At 36.1% G+C, this 21,207-nt stretch overlaps 1 protein-coding gene across 1 annotated transcript in view; it reads right to left on the bottom strand.

Annotated features, from left to right (window-relative positions):
* Positions 1–21,207, bottom strand: part of brinp1 (bone morphogenetic protein/retinoic acid inducible neural-specific 1) — a 101,384-nt gene that overhangs the window by 60,050 nt on the left and 20,127 nt on the right. The window contains exon 2 of the mRNA XM_072372309.1: positions 18,607–18,874. Within this exon, the coding sequence (XP_072228410.1) occupies positions 18,607–18,824 (218 nt within the window). The 5' untranslated portion in view covers positions 18,825–18,874. The remainder of the gene's footprint in view (positions 1–18,606; positions 18,875–21,207) is intronic.

The following is a 21,207-nucleotide window of genomic DNA, read 5'->3' on the forward strand; positions in this document are numbered from 1 at the left end:
GGGTCTGCAGCACTGCAAATGTTCAACATATATTCAACAAAAAGTGATTTAGATATTTTATCTGTTGCAATCTTATCACACAGTCACATGAAGATTTTCTCATACTATATACAGTATATATAGTATTAAAGATAAAATACGATATTACTTTACTATCAAGGTTTTTTGTAAAAAAGTTTTACATATTGTTGTCACAGGCTTCTCACTCTCATTTCCTCATTGTTATCCACAGGAGTCACAGTTTGTACAACTGCGGCTGCAAGGTATTGTGAGAGAATGATGTCCTTGCTCTTGTTAAGGTTGCTCTGGTATATCATATGCTAAAGGTGCTCTTAAAGGAATCATTGGAGCTAAAGTATTTAGAGAATTCAAACGACTCTATCGCAGCTGCTGCTCAGATACTTCCATGTCATTTCACTCAGATTGGAGGGTTCCTAAGCAAAATAGACTGTTGTTTTCTTATCTTTTTAGAAAATGATTTTGTCTGGCAGCACATGCTGCTAAAAAACCAGCATATATTGCACCGCATTCACAAATTGTGCAACTTACCCGCACCATAAGGATTAATACAAAGGGCAACAATTTTCACTACAGAAACATCTAGGTTTTCCCTGGCAGCCTCAAGGCCAGAAGATCATGGGAATTTTGTACTGTTTTCTGCCCTTTAGGATCTTTTGACTATTTGCCCGCACAGACTTTCACAGAGTGGCGGACCCACTCCATATTTTTACTTCTTTAGAACTATCTGTCCATAATAAGCTTTTTATATCCAGTCAATACATTGGTGTGTTGCCAAATATCTTTGTAAGTTCTGACACTTTCTTTTTTAAAAATGTGTTTATCACTCATTATTAATTATGTTAATTAATATTTAGATAACAGTACATTCTACCTGTAAGGGTGTATTTGAGGTGATTTATTTTGGCATATTGTGTATAATTCTTCAAACAATGACTTATTGTTTTTCTGTCTCTCTTTCAGCCCCTCTCATCCAATAGGGTTGGACATCATTGATGTTGACTCCACCTACCATTTCTGTAATCCCCCTACATATATTCTGTACACTTGATGTGCTGTTGTTAGCACTTCAAGCATTTTGCTTTATCTTGCACGTGTGCCCCGTTTTCAGAAAAGGGTTTCCTAAATAGTAACAATCATGAAGATATTATTGATATCAGAATAACTTCACAAATCCGTTATATATCTATTTTATATTTTATTATTTTATTTGATGGCAACTGGGAAAGGATCTACTTTACTCGTTAGCTCAGGTTAAAAGGTGGAACAAATCTAAGCATGTCTCCTGAAAAAATAATCCTTAAAAAGTATAAATATGTAATGTTAATAATAACCTTCTAGGTTGCATGTATTCTGTTTGATACTCCCTAAATCTCTGACAAGGACAAGAAACGACCATAATACAGTGTCACCACAGGCACACTTCTGGGATCCTGTTGCTGGAATCCAGATTAAAGCACCTTGAAAAAGCATGACTGACATTCAAAGTAAAATTGTGGCAGCACAGAGGGAAGAGAAGCACAATTTTGTTGAGAGAACATCTCTAATTAACAGAGTGGGAAACTGGCTTAGCAGCGCCCACCTACAACATGTTAATGGAACCTCATAAATGACATCAAAAAACAAGAAATAAAAAGCAAGATTGTCAGTGAATTACAGAATTTACCAAACTTAGATACCACATTCCTCCCCTCAAAGGACTTATTTACAGTCAAATACCACACAAATGAAAGGGCGCTGCTGGATTTTGACCTGTCAACATTTGGTAAATATCATATTTGGTCGTGCACGAAAGTCGGTGCCATGTTCTGTTCACTTGAAGCAGACAACAGTCCTTTATGAAATCATTTCACATTAAAGTCTTCCATTCATCTATAAATAAAGTTTTTTTAAAACACCCTGGCTTCATTTGAAGACAAAATGTCATTGTAAAAGGCACTTTATTAGAAAATTGCAATAAGAAAAACTGGCTAAAATAAACCTCTTTTATTAATCTATTTATACTTTTTTTTATTTAACAGACATACAATGTAGGGCTTAGTGCCAATTCAAGGTTATAGTTTAAAAGAGGAGAAGAGTTTGTTTGAAATCTATGGCAGTAATCACAAACTAGTGCAATATATGTGTATAACAAGTACAATAATTAGTAAATTAGTAAATCCACACAGTTTTTTTTTAATCTGCATTTTGACTTAAAAAGATGTAATGACATAAACCTGCAGTTGCTAAAATGAATCCGTTTTGTCAACCATGTAAAAGGGAAAATTACATTTTTAAAAAATGACAACGTCCAACTCCAGGTTTAGCAAAAATTGCCTTCAGTTCAAGAAGAGCACAGCGTCCAGTCCAACAGATCAGAGGACAGGGAGAATCAATCTCTTGATCATCTGTACACCATGTACATTTGTCAAGATTAAAATTAGAATTTTACAGCGTCTAAGCCAGAGAGAAGACGATTCAAGTCTGCCTTAATATTTGAAGCTGTAGATTGTGGTTAATATTGAACTGAATTCCATAATAATATATCAGTTCCCTTTTCTATTACAGAGAAAAGGCATTCATTACAACCAAAAGTAAGATCACAAATTTTGCCAATTTTGCTTTAAAGATTTAATCTAAGTTTTTCTTTGATGCTGTAATAAAACAGCAATAACTGGGTCATACAAAGTAATCAAATCTGTTGGCAAATATGGAACAATGCAAATCGGTTATGGACCAAAATATAACAATTTTACATTCAACCTCAAGGGTATAATTTCAAAGATATGATCATAACCATGTTAAGATTGAAAAAAAAGTTTTGGTTTAGAATTCTAATATTTTTCAAACCAATCACAGCCATGGATGTGATTGTAAATGTCCTCAACTTCTTTCTTATTTATACTATCCAGTTCTTTACTCAAATCTTTTATGTTTTGGTCCAACAGAAAAAAATTACAGAGAAAATTCTGAGAAATTGCTATGACCTCTTAATGGGGCATTATATGAAGGCACTAAATGTGTTCGAATTACATGTTAACATCACAGAGGGCTTCAAAGAGAGCTTTTCCTCTATTGTTTTTGTTGCCAGGGAGACTGCCCCTGCTGGGAGTGAATGACTACCTTTGTAAAAAGGTCAGAGACTTTACAATACATCCACTGTATTCACACGACAGAAGAAATCAAATACTATTGCTTTTTTCACTTCTAAGGTCTGACTAAAAAAGACATATCAGAGCTTAGAAGAAACAGTGACAGAAAACAGAAGAGAAAATCCATTTAAAAAATGTCTGGAAAAAAAATTCAGAAACATGGTTTGCACCCCTGTCTCCAAATATGAATTGTAGGCTTTTTTTAAATTTTAAAATTTGTACTTTCCATAGGCATTTTTTATTTTTTTATATTATTTTTTGTGGTGCTGTCAGATAATTTGAACACATTACATTGCTTCACCATGTAAGAGTTAATGATCATTACAAGCACCGTGTATCTGCAAGATCACTTCATATGTTCTTGTTATTCTAGTGAGTCGGTCAGTTTTGTTATTCTATATATACCCATGATGTATATATAAGAATAACAGAATATGACTGAAGGAAGGAAACACATTGGATAGTTATCAATTACTGTGCTGTATAAATGCACTTTGGATGATCCTGAAACCTAATGTCTTCGGCCAATTTGACTGGCCACACTGGAATATTTTTCAACTGAAAATCGTGTTTACTCACTAAGATTGCAGTCGTTGATTAATTTTCTTTTTGCCTGTAAAATGCAACAATTCATGGAATAAGCTCTGAGCTTTTGTTGCAGCAACTGTTATTCCTTATTATTGTTTTTGTGCTGTGATAATGGATGAATATTTTGTTTTTCAGCCATTTGTTCTCCTACTTGTTTGATCAGGATGACTGGGAAGTTGGTCGTTGAAAAGATCAATTTTTCAACATCACTGTTAATTTTTGTAAATATATATATATATATATATATATATATATGTGTGTGTGTGTATATGAATATTCCTATAGCAGTCAACTTCTAAAAGCAAATTAAAGCAGTGTACCCAATCTGTGAATTTAAAGTAAAAATCGATTTGAAAAAGGAACACAGAAGTCTAGCAAATAAAAAGGAGATATTTTTGTGGAAGATTATGCACGATTATTTTCATTGTGTTCTATAATGAGCATAATAAACTTGTTAACCATTTGTTTTATTATGCACCATTATTTTTTTAATTATATGGTTGCACAAAATCATAGTTTCTGCTTCATATACACTGTTAATATTAGCATGAATATAATGTAATGATAATTCAAACAAACTAATAAAATACCTTTATGTACATCTACTCACACGCTCCCTCTAAATTTAATGAGCCAGACAGAAAAATAAAGCTATACAGGTATGAACTGATTCTTTTTAGGAATCACAAGGGTTTTGCAATACAGACTGAGTGTGTAGTAATTATGTCTTGAAATCAATTAACAAATAGTCCCACACAAAATTATTTTCCATTAGCATCCTACAATATTTACAAAAGCCCATTATACATTCTGGATTGAATCTCTGCCACTTTATCCCTCATAGAGCCATGCTTAGCTGACTGATAGTAGTGCTTCATAACAGTCCCAATGGAAAACACTGGCAAGCTGTGAGGACTGGGGGACTTCTATCCAATATTGGTTAATTCCCGCATGAATGACTTTGTGAAGCGATTTTGTCTTCCCACACAGTATTGACTTATTCCCTTTCATTCTGTACATGGTGTTCCCACACCGAAACTATACTGCTTGATCTCATCTACTTGGATATGGTATATTTTCAGTGATGTAGGATGAGTTTTATTGCATTTAGACTAGCATTCGGCCAAGCATGGTTTATGAATGTCCATATGTGTTGTATCTCAGAAACAGCCTTATTCTAAGAAAAAACTCAACAAGGCTGTGAAAAGTGCCTCCCAAGATTTACATCTGATATCAGCTTTTTCATTTGTCTTGTTCGTGAGATTAACCAGCTACACATATCAAAAGTTCATATTTTCAGGGGCTGACCTCTGTCAGTGCTGGTCAGAAGAACGAGCCTGAAATGAAACAAACATGAATTGCTCTACAGATAAGAGATGCGGACAAGAGATTCACAGTTCTGGAATGTTTGAAACACAATTTAAAGCACATGGCATTGCTCAGTCATTCAGAACTCACTTAAAAAGAGAATCTAATACTACATCCTGACAAATCATGGTTTAACTTATAACTGTACATTCTGACAGATACAAGTGGCAAACAGCTTGTGTATTGATTTACTGATATTTAAAATCAAGTAGTGAGTACAGATCCAGAATACTTCCATCAACAAAAGTGCATTACGTGCTAAGATTTGCAGGTTCATATTCCCTTGAGGGGAATTATAGCATTTATTTCTATGGGAATGAATCTGGTACCTTTGCTGCCACAGTATTCTGTATCAGCTTGACAGAATGAAAGGGAGAAAAAAAGGCATTGAGGATGGGGAGGGCAGTGAAGAATAAAGGCCTTCCTTGGCAATAAGGGGGCAAAAACTGGTAATAAATCAAATAGACAGAGATACAATTGAAATCCTGCATGAATTTAAACTGTGGAATATTATTCAAAATGTTATGAAATGAATCTTAATCTTATGCTCCAGTGCACAGCAAATGGCTATGCAGAAGAAGGTGGGATATTAGCAGAGCTGTTTTCTTGTGCTCATTTTATCTATTTCCGCTTCAATACTGGCATGGACTGGATTTCTAAACACAGAGTAAACAGTGTGGGAAATTGGAGGCGCTATTTTGAAATTCTGCTGCACCACCAGCACAGAGGCCATGTAAAAATATCCTAGCGACTGTTCCAAGCTAATGGGTTTAGATAAAATTAGGTATATGTTAAAAGTGAATCGCTTAAGACTTACTGTCAGTGTCCCCTAGTCTCTGTCAAAGATAGTGAAAATAGCTTGCACAGTCCAACAAAGATAATTGCATATTTTTCATCAAGTACCTTGGTGACATGTCCTTCAATGCATTTAGGGGGGAAAAAACTGTATATGTCAGAGAAATATAAAAACACTGTCAAACTGTTATAGTCTGGAGACATTTAAAATAGCTCTTTATACAGGTGAGTTTTCTTTAGAAGTTGATTCCATTGTCTGTTGTAATGATTGCATGCAAATTATCACTGCATCCACATTATATTCTAGCATCTTTTCAAGATTTGACATCATGCAACATCCCTGTGAAGTCCATCATTGTAAAACAGTAGCATTGGACTGGGAATGATTATATTGTTGTCAGTGCAGTGAAAAGGAAGGAAGGAGAGAGATGAAGAAAAATAATCAATTGAGCTGAAAGCATATATCAAGGTCACCGTGAAGTACAAGATCAACATTCAAATAGAAAGGCTTTCTTTAATCTCCAAGAATGGGGACTTAGGTTGGATGGATTTTTTTTCCTTTTTTTGGGGGGGGGGGGGGGGTTTCTCTTTGCCAAATTTACCCAAAGTTGGTTCTTACTAAAGAAGTTTATTATTGTTTTGTTTAAAAAAAAGAGGTAAGGTTGTTATTGTTTCTACCAAATGCATTGAGATTGAGAAGTTGCAACATAGCATAGACCGACAAATATGTTATTTTTCAATTCACCTTCTACTGATGAGTTTCAGTATTGCAGTAAATGAAACTGGATACCTAAAATAGTCTAAATCTATATTTGCATAGGCATCTTAGTTACATTTATCCTTAATTGGAGCATATCAGAAAATGGAATTTGATTACTTTTCATTGCTGGCATAATAGCTTTGTTACTGTTCTTTGTGACTGCGATGAAGCAATGAAATTAAAATGGATCTAATCAAAAACAATATCTTAATTCGCTTTAATCTCAAGAATTTGATGGGACATGGAGCCAGAAGCGAATGCATGGGTGAGTGATATTAGCATGTGTCTAAATCTAATTAACTGTGTAATGTGAGAAGTTCTGTTGATGATGAACTAGTATGACTGTGTGCAGGGACTGACTAAAAATTATAATGAGCCTATGCAACAAATAATGGGATGAGGAACTGACTTGCACTCAAGTGAAAGGCACCATAAATTGGAATCTCACAATATGTTGAAAGTTTCATCTCACAAAGGGAAAAAGGATTTTTGGACTGTCTTCAAGAATCTTGTTTCAATTGCTTTTTTTTAAAAAAGCCAATGCAATTCTGAAAATGATTTAATTACTTTCAAATGTTTACATGATGTATATGATTTAAGAAACACTTAATTATTATCTGTGTGATAAAATCTCAATCCTCTACTTTTACCCAAATATGTGAAAATATGTAAATGAAAGAATGAAAGAATTGTTCAAGTTCAAATAAATATTGTGAATAGTAAAGAAAAACTGCCATTGTTTCTGCCCTCAGTGCCTCCATAACTGTCATCCATACACCACATAAAACACCATTACGTCAATGATTTTTGTCTTCTGTATTTGTTGTAAGAGAAATAGAATAAAACCAGATTCTCAAATGCATTAATTAAAACTTTTTACTTCACTTTACAAAATAGAGGAGGACTTGCAGTTCTTAACTTCAGTTATTTGTTCAGATCTAACCATCTTAATAAACTAAATTAAATCAAATATGTGCTTGAAACCTTCATTATCAGTTTTGGTTGACTGTGTCAGTTTAATCTTTTTAATTGTTTCCTGCTTTGGACATTTCTTCAGAACATGATTTCTTAACAAAAAAAAATAGAAAAATCATTACCTTGCTTTCCCACTCCTCTTTTCTGTGCTTGTGTTTGCACTGTACCGTTTGTGCCTGACCTTCGTTTAAGGGGGTCGCTAGTTTGACACTCATCTTGCACTTTTTCAACAGTCCCTACACCAGTTTGCCTTCCACTCACGATCGCTTGCTTGTGTACTTTGCATTGACCTAAGGACAGTGGGGTTAAGCAATTTAATAACCCAATTAACCTTTTCTTTTATATGTTGGAAATGTTTGATGATTCACTGAATGTTGCTTGGAATATACCTTTGTAAATGTACAACAATTTTTTTTACAAAATCAAATTCAGTAGCAACAATCTAAAGATAAACTATTGAAATTTAAGTCGAGTGACAAATAAGTATTTTCAAATCCATTTCTTTTTTATTTGTCGTGATGGTTTGAATAGCTCAAGAAACTTTTGCATGTATGAATGTGGAGAGTGTAAACTAACATTGTTATCAACTGAATCGTATGATTATTGCATATTATATTCATCTGTAACTTCTGTTTTCTATTTGCAGACACTTGACCCTCAGTTGTAAGTAAGCTTCCAGACAACTCTCCTGCACACTGAAATCATACTCTTGCTGGTAGATATCATGCATGCACAAGTCAGCCGCAATCTTTATATCACTGCTGCTTCACTGCTTCACTTCTCAAAATGAGAAAAATATCATTACTTGTTAAACCCACTTAACAGACACATTCTGTGTGGGCATCGAAAAAAGATTTCCAGGGGATATCAAGCTGACTAACTTCCTGTCCTATCTCTAAAGCTACAACTGTGTACACTTCTATAGAAAAATAACTTTCAAATGTGATAGTATTTTACCATTAACTAGCTTGATTAACATATATTATTTGAAGAATATATAAAATGAAAATATATAAACCTGTATTTCAAACTGATTTGAAAAAAAATAAAGGTAAAGGTGGTGGGCATTTACATTAGCCTTTTTTTTTTTTTTTTTTTTTTTTTAGATCTATGCATCGATGTAAGAGAAACTTTAAAACACTACATATCTAACACCATCAAGGTAGCATGCCAAACATTTGCAGAATTTTGCTCAAAGTGATCTGATTCGGATTTTCTGCAGCAGGCTAAGATTAAGCCTCTACATTTGTGTAGGTCGGACAAAGCACCAAAGCCATGTGCTGACTGTGGGATTGAAGGGCAGGGGAGAAAAGACACATTTTCTGTAGCCTTTAAAAGTCACACCATGCACTGGAACATATTCCAAGGTTATGTATTTAGGTTTACAAATGTGGGTTTTAATTAATTTGTTTCTGAAGTGAGTAATTTCATTCTTCAAGTTGACATTTTTGCAAACATAATAAAGGAACATGCTTGACAAATAAATTTAGATATTTTACTGTTCATCTATTTTCTGTACTCATGTTATCAGTATTCACGGGTTTTGGGGTGACTAGAGTTTGATCCAGCTGCCATCAGTTAGAAGGTTAGATACCCCCCCCACACACACAGGTTGTCAATCCATCACAAACAACCATGCATTGTTGTTTTTGATGCAAGCTTTATATCTAAAATGTCCCAACCATCCATAACGTTACTCAACATTATATACACAAAATGTTATCAACTACAGTACAGAATATCATCCAAAGATTGTGAGAATCTTGAAACATGTCTGTGTGCAGGGGACAGAGCTGAAAGTCAATATTGGATGCCCATGATCGTTGAACGGCACTGCATTTAAAACACTCAGGATTCTGTTATGGGTATCAAATTTTATGTGAATACAGTCTTCTGTTACATCGACAAAAGCTGATTAAAGCCCCAAAATGCAGTAAGTAAAAGCGACATGTGACCATGATTCAGAAATGCTGTTGTCTTCTCTCAACTTAAACTCTTTTAAAATGGATTCAGGAAAAGTGGAAAGCTGTTCCGTGACAAGACTAATCAACATTTAGAATTGTTTTTGGAAATTATGGTCTCTGTATCCTAATGTGACTATCCGGTTTCTTATAAGTCTTATAGAAAACCCGCATCTCTGATGGTGTAGGGGTGGATTACTGCCAATGGGACTGGCAACTTGCACATCTGGAAACAGCATCAGTGCTAAGAGGTACAAGCATGTTTTAGAGTGTTATATGCTCCCATCCAGATTGTATCTTTTTTTTTAAAGAATATAATCCATACTTCAGAAAAATAAAGCTAAACTATATACTACATCTATTATAACAGCATGGCTTTGCTGTAGAAGACTCCAGATGTTTGATCCAGATGCATTCATATACACTGGGGGAGGGGAAATTCAAGATCAGCTAATATTTTACATGGCATAGTTACATGTCTTACTTCCAACATTTGATAAATTATCACTGTTCTAGTGTGAATGAAGTAGTGGTCAATGAGATTTGTTAATCATTACCTTCTGTTTTTATTTACGTTTTAAAAGTGCACTGACCTTTTTGTGTTCCGCTTGTATTATGACTTCCTTTTTGGTGCTGTCTTGTTTTACAGTTAGATTACATGTATATAAATGTTCTAAACTTTAAGTTTATCAATCATTAACACGTTGCTCATCATCGAAGATTAACAAATACGCTCAGCAGATGAATTGTACTGCTGTGTATTTTCTATTTGCACCTTTTATCATATTTTAAGTAAGCTGTACAATGTGGTCACCATTTCATTGTAATTTACTTTCTTAGAACCATATGTGCAGAGATGACAGTAGCAGTGTGTATTTCACTCTCATCCAGCTTGTGTGAGTCATATAGCAGATTTTCCTTGCTACAAGTATATCACATGGAAAAAGCCTAATAATTATTCTGGCATAGAGTCTTCAGTCTTCTGATCAGTTATTTTTAGGAATGCTCTGTACAATAGATTTTGTATCAATGAATGAATAACATTACTTGTGGATCAAATTTATGGAACCGAGAAAAGTGACCAATGAAATTGAGATCTTTGTCTATTTTGTTACTTCTTTAAGCAATCTTCAAGTTGTACAGTCATATTCCCTAACTCTAATTTTTAATAATTTTTGCAGAAGATCAGCTGGATGTTTCTGTAATTTTCTGTCAGCTGGTTTGATTAGAGCTTCCCTGCATGCTGAAGTGTTTGTGGATGCCAAGCTTGACTGACACCACCTTGATCCTCTTATGTATGTTCAATTAAACCAAGTAGGACAAGCATTAATTGGATTCAGCTAAATAGATAGATTTTTAGAGCCTCAGCCCTCAGCACCACCAAAACTTACCCTAAACAAGGTCTAATCAGCATCCATCCATCTATCCATCTATTTACTGCCATTTGATCCAGGATCAGTCACACAGGCAAGACTCTAAGTAGAGATTCACAGGCCTCTCTCCCAAGCCACTCCCTGCAGCTCTTTTGTGGGGACACCAAGATCCTCAAAGTATTCTTTCCACTGCCAGACTATGGCCTAAGTCTTAGTCAGCAGCGCTCCATCCTCACTTTAAACAATGTTCCCGAAACACCATTTCCACCTAGCCTCAAACTAATCCCATACCTGAGTTTTAGCGTAAGCAAATCCTTGGTCTGGATGCATCAAGCCTGTCAAACATCCTCCCCAGCCACCTGATCAAACTCCCCACTAGGCGATAAGTTGACAGCTCAGAGCCACTCCTCACTCATGAGTCATTTGTTCATATGTCTGAAAATATGATTACAAAATCAATTATCAATCTGTAATGTAAGGTGTCTTAGACTAGTCAAGCTCAGATCTGACGGATCATACAGGCTATTCCTCCCAATTGTATTCTTCAAGGTTTCACTGCAGCCCACAAGAACACTGTAGACCCCCTGGAGGACAATAGAGTTCTCAGGTGCAAATGGAGTCCCCAACACCCCACCCAGAGACATCAAGAAGGCTGGGTGCCCTGAATTTCTTTTAGACACAGTGCAGATAATAGTCAGAGCCCTTTCCTCAAACAGTAGATGCTGGGAAGTCCACCTAGGCTATGAAAAAGTCCACCTCTCGCAGCCTCTCACCTAGGACAAATCCATAGTGAAATAAAGTCCAGCCCCTCTCTCAGAGATTGGTTCCAGAACCTCCTCTGTGTATCATTGTCAGCCCTACAGGATCGAGCCAGTATCTCACAACCTCCTGCAGAGGCTCGGGCTCCTTCCCCACTAGTGAAGTGATGTTCCATGTCTCTATTGCTAGTTTCAGCAGCAGGGGATTGGATTGCCAATGTCTCTGCCTTCTTCTCTGCAATCTAATCATCAAATTTTTAAATTCCTATGTTGGTGGATAGTATCTGTAAAAGCATGAAACATGAGCTACAGTGGAAATTTAACAAAGGAGCCCATAGTCTTTAAATTAGTGGAATAAAAAGTCAGCAATGAAACGTCTTAATGAATAGCACATACTTTGATACTTTTTTCTTTGAATTAATTCCATGGCCAATAGTTTGCTGCCCTGTGAGATAAAACTTTTATCATCACATTCACCTTTCTGATTTTATTACAAATGATGTAGGACTCTCTTAGATGGGATACTTAATATAATTAAACAGCTTCAATCACAACATCACAGAAATGGTAATATGAGGCATGGCTGCTCCACTAGCTCCTCTTGAGAGCTTGTTGCTTTTGTGGTGACGTTGTATTCAGTCTCAAGGGAGAGTGGCTCAGGCGTCCCACACAGTGAATTAGTCAGTACTTAACCCTGACAGTTTCTTCTAGCCTACTGTTCTCCACTAATTACCATCTCCTCCTTGCCAGTAATTAAGTCATCCCACAGTGGGGTTTTTTTTACCACTGGGTTAGAGAAGGAAAGTGGCATTGAGTCCCACCCATGACCATCTCCTGCTGATTTCCCCAAAACCTCTACAAAATGCAGATCAACTTCAAGTATCTAAAGTAATCGTACTTGCAGTAGCCAAGAGATGAGACAGTGGTGTATACCCTTCATGTGTGTAAAGACAAAACATACAAAGCCTGATGGTGATTGAATTCTGTCACAACAATTTCAAGGTTATGCATGACATTGTAATTAGCTAAGGTTGAAACTAAAAGAAAATATACTATCATTGATGTTAGAAAAAAAAAACATGGTTAAGGTTTTGGAAAGTTTTACTTTAGTGGTAAAAATTGGAAGTAAATCTCAGTCAGTAAACAGCTTAAAACTAAAATAAACTTGGTCTACATTTCATGGAAAACAGTATATGATCTTCATATTATGTTACAACAAAAAGTGTATATAGTACTGCTGAAGTTAAGTTAATAAAGCAAATCCCTGGATAGACTGAAGGACATAGCAACTGCACACTCAATACACCAAGGTGCCTAATAAACTTTTCCTTAGTTTTGCTGACAATGCAATGAGGCCAGTGACATGAGACTGGAACTTGTTTAAGATCATGACAGGATAAAAATATCTGGGCACAACCTTTTGTTGAAGAATAGAAGTCGAGTTCTTTTTAAACTTTTTTTTGACCAATTATAGGTTCCATTAATATCAATCTAGTTGTGTTCTGCCCCTGCCTCTGTTACAATTCCCCATTAAGGCTAACTCCACCGCAGTGTTTGTCCTTATTAGACTATCACTCTCTCACCGTTAATAAATAAATACATCATAAATAAGTAGATTGAGTAACTGCTGAAGTAATAAGAATAGTTCAGTAGCATGGCATCTTCTATTTGCACCCACAATACTTGTCTAAGTGACTGCAAGTGAAAATACCTTGACAGATGAAAAACACAAGGTTCATCTAGGTACAGCTATGATGCTGAGAAGGCTTTAATAAAACAAGGATATAGTTGTATTTTTTGTTTGCAAAAAGAGTGCTGTGCTGAGCCATGCTGTATTTGTGAGTCATCTGAGTCCCTCCAATGCATCTGCGTTCTTCCTCACCTTGAACATGACCTCACTGCCAGCTTACCTGTCCGCTTCCTCATTCCTTGTTTTGATACTGAACTCACTGGACCCTTTTCTGCGTCTCTTGCACTTACATACATTTTCTGTATAACACAATTTTAGCACCTTCCTGTCTCGCTGCCTATTGGCATCCCAGACCCCTCAATGTCTCTGTCCTCTTTTGTCAGTCTGTTTCATCCTTCCTACTTCCTGACTGCATCTCTCCCTCTCTTCCTTTTGCTAGAGCCTGCTGAATTAAACATCGGTGCAGCCTTTCTCAGAAAATCTGCCGACTACATCAAATCCTCCTTCCTTCTCTCTATCCAATTACAGATGGCTCATCCAAACTAATGCAAGACCTGAGTCGGACAAATCTTACACCTTGTTTTTTTTGTTTCTTTTTTTAAACAGATGAGGCACAGAGCAGGATTGGAAGACACATCAACAATGAACACATAACACAGACAATGTTCAAGACAAAAACAATAAAAATTGAAAAATGTGAAAAGAAGGTGAAGGAATTAACAGAATTCAAAGGCTATCTCAGATGAACAGTTTGAGTTAGAGAATAACACAAGTTTGGACATGCACTTTAAAGCTGCAGATTATCCATTTAGGTTGCAGTTGTGATCAGATCAGATGGTGATTGATTGTAGTTAGGAAAAAAACTAATATCATAGAGGGAATGTTCTGTTAAAGATGCACAACATGATTATATTAAACAGAAACATTTTTCAACATGTTATAGTTGTGCACTACTTTTGGGATAACTTCAAATAATGCAAAATATACAAGTTACAAACTGCAAAAGGAAACAGGCAATATTTTAGAAAGCATGACAATTTGTAATTTTACAAATTTTGAGCTTGTGTCAGTTTCACATATAAAATACAGATACGATACAGTTTTTTGAGGTAGATGTTAATATGTATTACTTTTGGATCCAAAATTATATTTCATGAGACTTTATCTTGCAACCGCAACATTTTGCAATATGGACTGCTTTGTAAACTGCTTTGATACATTGCTCAAAAGTCTAAGCCGTTCAAATAACAATTTTATTTCACAAGCAGCGATAAAATGTTGCATAACTCAAACTATTGTAACATTCCTGTTTTTTGTATAGAAGAGGCAGAAGAAGAGGCAGTTCAGATTAGCGCTTTAAGAGAAATAATAAAATGGCACAGGTGGTGTTAAAATGTGTTTTTTTAAAGCTGTGTAATTTTTATGTCATTTGTTAATAGAATGTGCAAGCAATTTCAACTGGTAATACAATTTAATGACAACCTGCACTATTCAATGACGTTGCAATTATCTGAAACAGAAATGGCTCAATTTCTCTGTCTGTGTGTGAAAGAAGTCTTTGTATCTTTCTTGGTTTAAACCTCACCCTATTGTACTTGTATTAACCTTTTTTTTTTTACATCTAAACCCAGAAGTTGGATCCTCCTTTGTTCTCAACACTGTGGTTGTAATTTTGTGCAGCATTACTATTTCACCATTCATCTCACGGTTGTGTTCGGAACCTTGAATACAGTTGGACGTTTTGATGTGCACTGGTTCAACAACCAGCCTATCAAAGTTCTTCATTCATTGACGTCTGCATTGCTTTTTAAAAGTGGGATCAATCAGAGCAATACATTTTCATAAATATTTTTTATCCTAAATAAGAACCCTCATCTTGCTTTTTTTTTTTCATTACAGTGCAATAGTGATTTGAGGCCTTTAAAATGCAGTAATGTCTACCAGATTTGCATTTATATTGAATTTTTGCTCAGGCAGACAAGAACCTGAGATAGAGCTCTGCGAACAAAGACCAAACAGAACAAGCATCATCTGAAACACATTCGACCCCGTAATAGAGTACAAGCAGGAGAATGAGAGATGCTAGTGTGAGCAAAACAGGCCATCAAATATCACCGCTAACTGAAGCACACATCGGTACAGCTTATTCAGATCAGGTCTGATACAACAGCGATATGCAGCCAGGAGTGAAAGTGGCTTTCTCGTGACTGATGAATACCATATAGGAAATGTACACTTACATGTATGATTAAAAAAAAAATTGAAGGAAAAAAATTTAATGCAGCTTGAAGATTGTAATCAGCAGTGGCAGAGCGGTGGCAATTACTTACACAAAGCACACTCCAAAAAATATCTTTAAGAGACATAAGTCTGGAGGGAGAGGATAATTGGTACCTTGTGGTGTGTCTTTCCCCTTCAGGCGACAGTGACCTTTTCAGAGCACTAGACAAGAGGCTGGAACCTTCTAATTCGGTATTTATCCTTCAAACAGGCACCGTGCCCATGTTATTAAAGATGGGGCAGATTTGTTTGTTGCTGATCAGGTTGGCATTGTCCATACGGTGTGCCTCCGGGGTAATCTCTCTTGATAAGTGAACTGGAATGGAATGGATGCTTTGTCTCTCTGCAAATCTGATTCAACCACTTTCCACCACTAAATCGTTGAGGCAGAGACAGTCCCCGGGGAAATTTACAAAGCGATTCAGTCCTCATTGGTTGTTAGAGTAGAGCACGGCTGGGCAATCATTTGCCAAGGAGGACTGAGGGTATGTATGATTTCATTCCAACCAAACCCTACACCAGCTGATGTTAATGATTTCCTCCCCCTCACTGGCTGAAGATGTGCTAATCACCGAAATTAACTGGTGGTCAAGCTTTGAATGAAAATCCTTAAAAAAGTCCTCTAAATGCAGTTGGACCTTTTGGGAATGGATCGTACTTTTGCCTTAAAAGCTCTATATGATTTTTTAAATAAAAATCTATATCCTGTGCTTAAAAGCGTCTTTCACTGGGTCTGCTAATAGATACCGCAATGAAGGACTTTTCTCAAACCAGACTGGTTGCAAAGATATGTGGAATCTATCAAACTCCATTTTGTCTAGTCTGCTGATGCTATATGTGGATGATTTGTTGTTGTCATTTAATTTCTGATAAGTAAGAAAATGACATTCTAAAACTCTTAATGCATGGTTTAACTGGCTTGTCACGGGGAAAGAGATATCTAGCACTGATGGCTGAATTTGATGCCACGAATGGTTTGCTAAAAGTGAGATACAACGAGTCACCTGGGCCCAGCAATATTCCCAGCAGCACCAGACAAGCGAACGCACACTTTTTCTTTTTTTTACACTGCAGCATCATAGAAAGCCCTCGACGGCTGTACAGTGTCTGTGAAAAGCATCTTCTGAAGTTTTGCCTCTGAGATTCATGTCTCTGTGCAACATCCTCCTCTGTCAAGTTACACATTATGCAAATGCATTGTTTACTGTTCATGTGACAGTATCAAGGCAAGAAAGCCAGTGGGGACTGGGGGTTGTAGCAAGTTACCAAGATCGAGAAGGAGGAGGGAGAGAGAACAAACTCTTGAAAGAACTGCTAAACCATGTGGCAAATGACACTAATACTTTGTTTCAGTTTTTATGTCATTCTGAGATAGCAGACTGCGGATGCAAGGAAATCAGAGCGCATCATTCTGAGAAAGACTGTCTTACGCCATCCAAGTTCTGTACTTCTACTTCTGTGTTTCAGCTGTGTTAGGAGCTCTGTAATGTAAAGTAAAATGCAATGAAAGAAAAGGACGGTAAGAAGAAAATGATTAAAAAGTACATCTTATATTTGTTAAAGCTGAATTTTTCTTACAGTACAGTGGATAAAAAAGTTAATATTGCCAGAAATGAGCAACTGATCATTTATATTTAAAGTGTAAAACTTATACAGGTATTCAACAGATAACTAACTATGCATGATTTATTTATTCATTCATTTTTAAAAAATAAAATATTTGAGCTTAAAGTTAAAAAAAGAGAGAACTCATTATTAGAATTAGTACTTTAGTGTGTTTTATCCTTGACTTACAAAATATTTGGACCCTATATCTTTTTAGTAAAGCACGACCTGGGCAAAATATGTGCTTGGACTGTTTGCACTTTCGCACTTGTGTATTCCAAGCAGCAGGGCTGTAATCAGAAACAAATATTTGATGCATTATGTGAAGTTTCTTTCTTTTTTTTTGTTGTGCATTGATTAACAACTAAGAGTGGAACAACTCTTTCAAACGCTGTAATGACAGCTGGTTTAGAAAGCATTCCTAAGAAGAAGAAGAAGATTCGTAAGAAGCATTCCTATGTGAGTAACGGAGGGATACGTTTGAAAAGCAATATTTTACATGACACATGCCTGAAGTATAAGTTTAATGATCTGAGGAGTAACGGGCAGGTGGATTTTATGTAGTACAGTCTGCAACCCACACTATTCTTACTTGGACTACAGTAACAGTTTTCTTGTAGAGCTTTTGCTCGTTAAGGAGTAATTTTAATTAAGTAAAACCTCCAGCAGTTAAGAATTGAAACAATAAAACTAATTTGACTGTCAACGATGAAACATTCCACCTCTGAAATAATCATAATCCCAGGAGTCATTATTCCAGCTGTCAGTTCCTTAGTGGAGATCAAAATCTCAAGCTTCCTTGTTCTTTTTTTTTCCCGAGATAAAGTCCATTTTTAAACGTCTTCTTAAATGTCTCTTCACCGTGTTCTAGATGTGAAAAAAAAAGAAGTGATCTGCACCCATCAGTGTTGTTTGTATGAAGCAGTAACACCAAAAAGAGGGGAAAAAAATTGTACACAGATTTTACAGGCACAGATAGAATACTATTACTTTATTACTATTGTTATTATTAGTAGTAGTAGTAGTAGTGTTGTTGTTTGCAGGCTGTAAAATTAGTCTAAATCAACAACAATAAGCAACAACTTTAACAGTAAATATGACTCTTGGCTATTGCTTTTCACTGGTAACAGATAAATAATTTATAGCTCTGAGACTGACTCAGTCTAAAAATAAAAGCATTAGGTTAAAACCATACACAGTTCAGCTTTTTGCAGCAGAAAATCTCAAAAAAGCAAAACCATTAAAAGAGACATTCTCCTAAAATGCATGAGTGGCATCAGTACACAGGCTGAAAGTGAACTCACCTATAAATTTTATATCTGGTCGTAAATCCTTGGCGGAATCTTTCCACAAAGGACAGATAGCTCCGAGAGTGGTGGAAAGGTCCGCGGTCAGAGATGAGCCAGTCATATTGCTTGGTGACATGTTGTTCAGCAGCCAACAGGTCCTGGCGGGAAGACTGAACTGTTATATGGTCCCATATAAACAGGAAGCAGATGACCTCAATAAACCTCCAGTTCATGCTTTTTTTTCAGCCGCTCTCTGTTCATTCTCGCTCCATTATGTGGAGACCTGATGGGAGAGAAAAGAAGGGAGGGAGGAGGGGGGCGGGGGTTAGGGTGGAGATGCACAAAAAGAGCTCTGTTATATGACAAAGTCGATTTTAGCAGTACAAGTAGAAGTCATAGAGTAAGGTTAATTGTCTTGTACTGAACAAATACGATAGTACCCTTGTCACTGTCGCTTTACCGTGACATGGTGTGAATTTATTTTCTGCTCTTCTCATATTGTTCAACCTCCTTCCATGGAGTTTTTTTAGAAAGCTGCACGGATTGTGCTTCTGTACAGAGGGAGTGTTAATCTTTTGCAGATGAATATGAAGGACATCCTCAGCTATCTGTCTGTTTGTAATTGGTGTCATGATAAGTTCTGACAAGGTTAGAAGAATGCTTTATGATATGTTATGACACTCTGAAGCCACTAATGTGGAAGAACTTCATCTCCCTTTACACAGTGGTGTCAATTACTGCTGGAGGAAACTGTTATCTATTGACATTATAGTCGAACCTAACTATGCCCAAATTGGGTATCTTTTATTTATGAAAAGAACACAGACCTATGGTATTCTAACTTTCACATCCTGCTTAATGAGGGTGGAAAAAAGAACAAATCCTAACAGTGTTTACCAATTTCAACAAAACATTAGGAAGATACATTTACTCATGTTTGACTGTGAAGTAGGACATCTATTTGGCACTGATATGTCTCATAGTCATTGATAAATAAAAGTTTTATCAGTCATAGCATTTTAGAACTTTGGCCCCCAGCCGTAGTGCAACAGTGCTCTATCAAGTGCTACCGTATGCATAAAATATTCCCTTTTTCATGTCTTATTAGACAATAACACATCATAAAAGAGCAAGAAAAATGCAATGACCCTAATCCTTGAGTTAAATACATGATGAATTGGTGACACACTGATAAGAGAATGCTTCTTGTTATTTTCTGTTTCTGTTTCACATTATAGTTTGAATTGCGTGTCGGTTTCTCAATATTGCTGCAATTAGTTCAAAATCGTATTATTCAAAACTGCCTCACAAACATGCCATTGGACCAGGAGTAATCAGGATTGTTGAGGAGCTGATTATAGTATACATATTTGGGTCTAACTCGTGTTGGTTGATTTGAACTGATTTGTCATATTTGAACTTTATACTATCAACAACAAGCTTAGTCCAGGCTAAATACTTTAGCCTAATATTAGTTATTAGGACTAAACCAGATACAGTGCGATTTGATGAATATGTGAAACAGTGAGAATGAGACTGATTTTGTTCAATAATGGGCTGTGAAAGTTTACAAAATGTTCATATAAACACCAAAATGGGTGTGCAAACTTTAAACCAATGGACAGTTCACAGGAAATTTTGGACGGCAGCCACAATTCAATGCTGAACTTATTTATAAAATATGTTTTGCTCAGGGTGGTTTTAATTTGAATGAAAGCAGTTTGAATGCGCCCGATTGTTGTCACCATATGATGATGAAACGCTGTCATTATCCATTTGCAAACTTAAAACTGAGTGTTGTGAAAATACAGTGACTTGACATTCTAGATGAGTTTGTTACACGGGACCATCTGGCCAGTCATCTGTGGAACGTCTGGAAAAGGGCAAGCACTTAAGAAAAAATACTTGGCAGGTAAGAGGATGAACCATCTGTCTATCATCATCTATCACTGGTAAGCTTCAAATAGTTTGATCAACGAACTGGAATCACATGCTGAAATCAAAGTGCCAATACCATTTGTGAGGAATGAAAAACATCTTTTTCCATTGACAATAGCCTTTGGTATCATTATTTGCTCTTCTTTCAGTAGAATAAATGGGTTGGTTTGGCTAGATGAAACTTATGGAAAAAGACAACTTGGTAGTTTGGTATCTGTAGAGTAACTGTTGTACATGAAGATAGACTTTGATAAGTTTCCTGATTGGGTAAGGAAATCCAAATTGTGAAACAAGCTTGGTTCTCATTACAAAACAACACAGAGGGGAAACACGTGCAGTGGTTTTCTTCGCCATTATCTGTCGGCTGTCAGCATCCAGTATTTCTGTGACTGTGAACTCCAAACGGCACCCTATGCATTCCTCAAAGATGCCAGAGGCTTCAACAACACTGCAGTAATTGACATCTTGGGAATGAGAACAGGTTGGAGTATAACTGAATTATTTTAAATTCAGATGGGAGTTTGAGCAAAAATGGATTCAATATTACTTGCCAAGTCGGTATTTCCAAGAAGCACTGAAGACCTACAATCTAGGCATACGATAAAGAGTATAAAACTATTTCACACATGGTTTATGTCATGCTTGTTTTGAAAATGTTCCTTTTTAATTGCATTATAG

The sequence above is a fragment of the Leuresthes tenuis genome, unplaced genomic scaffold (genome assembly GCF_036924035.1).
Source record: "Leuresthes tenuis unplaced genomic scaffold, fLeuTen1.0.hap1 SCAF_19, whole genome shotgun sequence".
In the NCBI taxonomy this organism is placed as follows: Eukaryota; Metazoa; Chordata; class Actinopteri; order Atheriniformes; family Atherinopsidae; genus Leuresthes; species Leuresthes tenuis.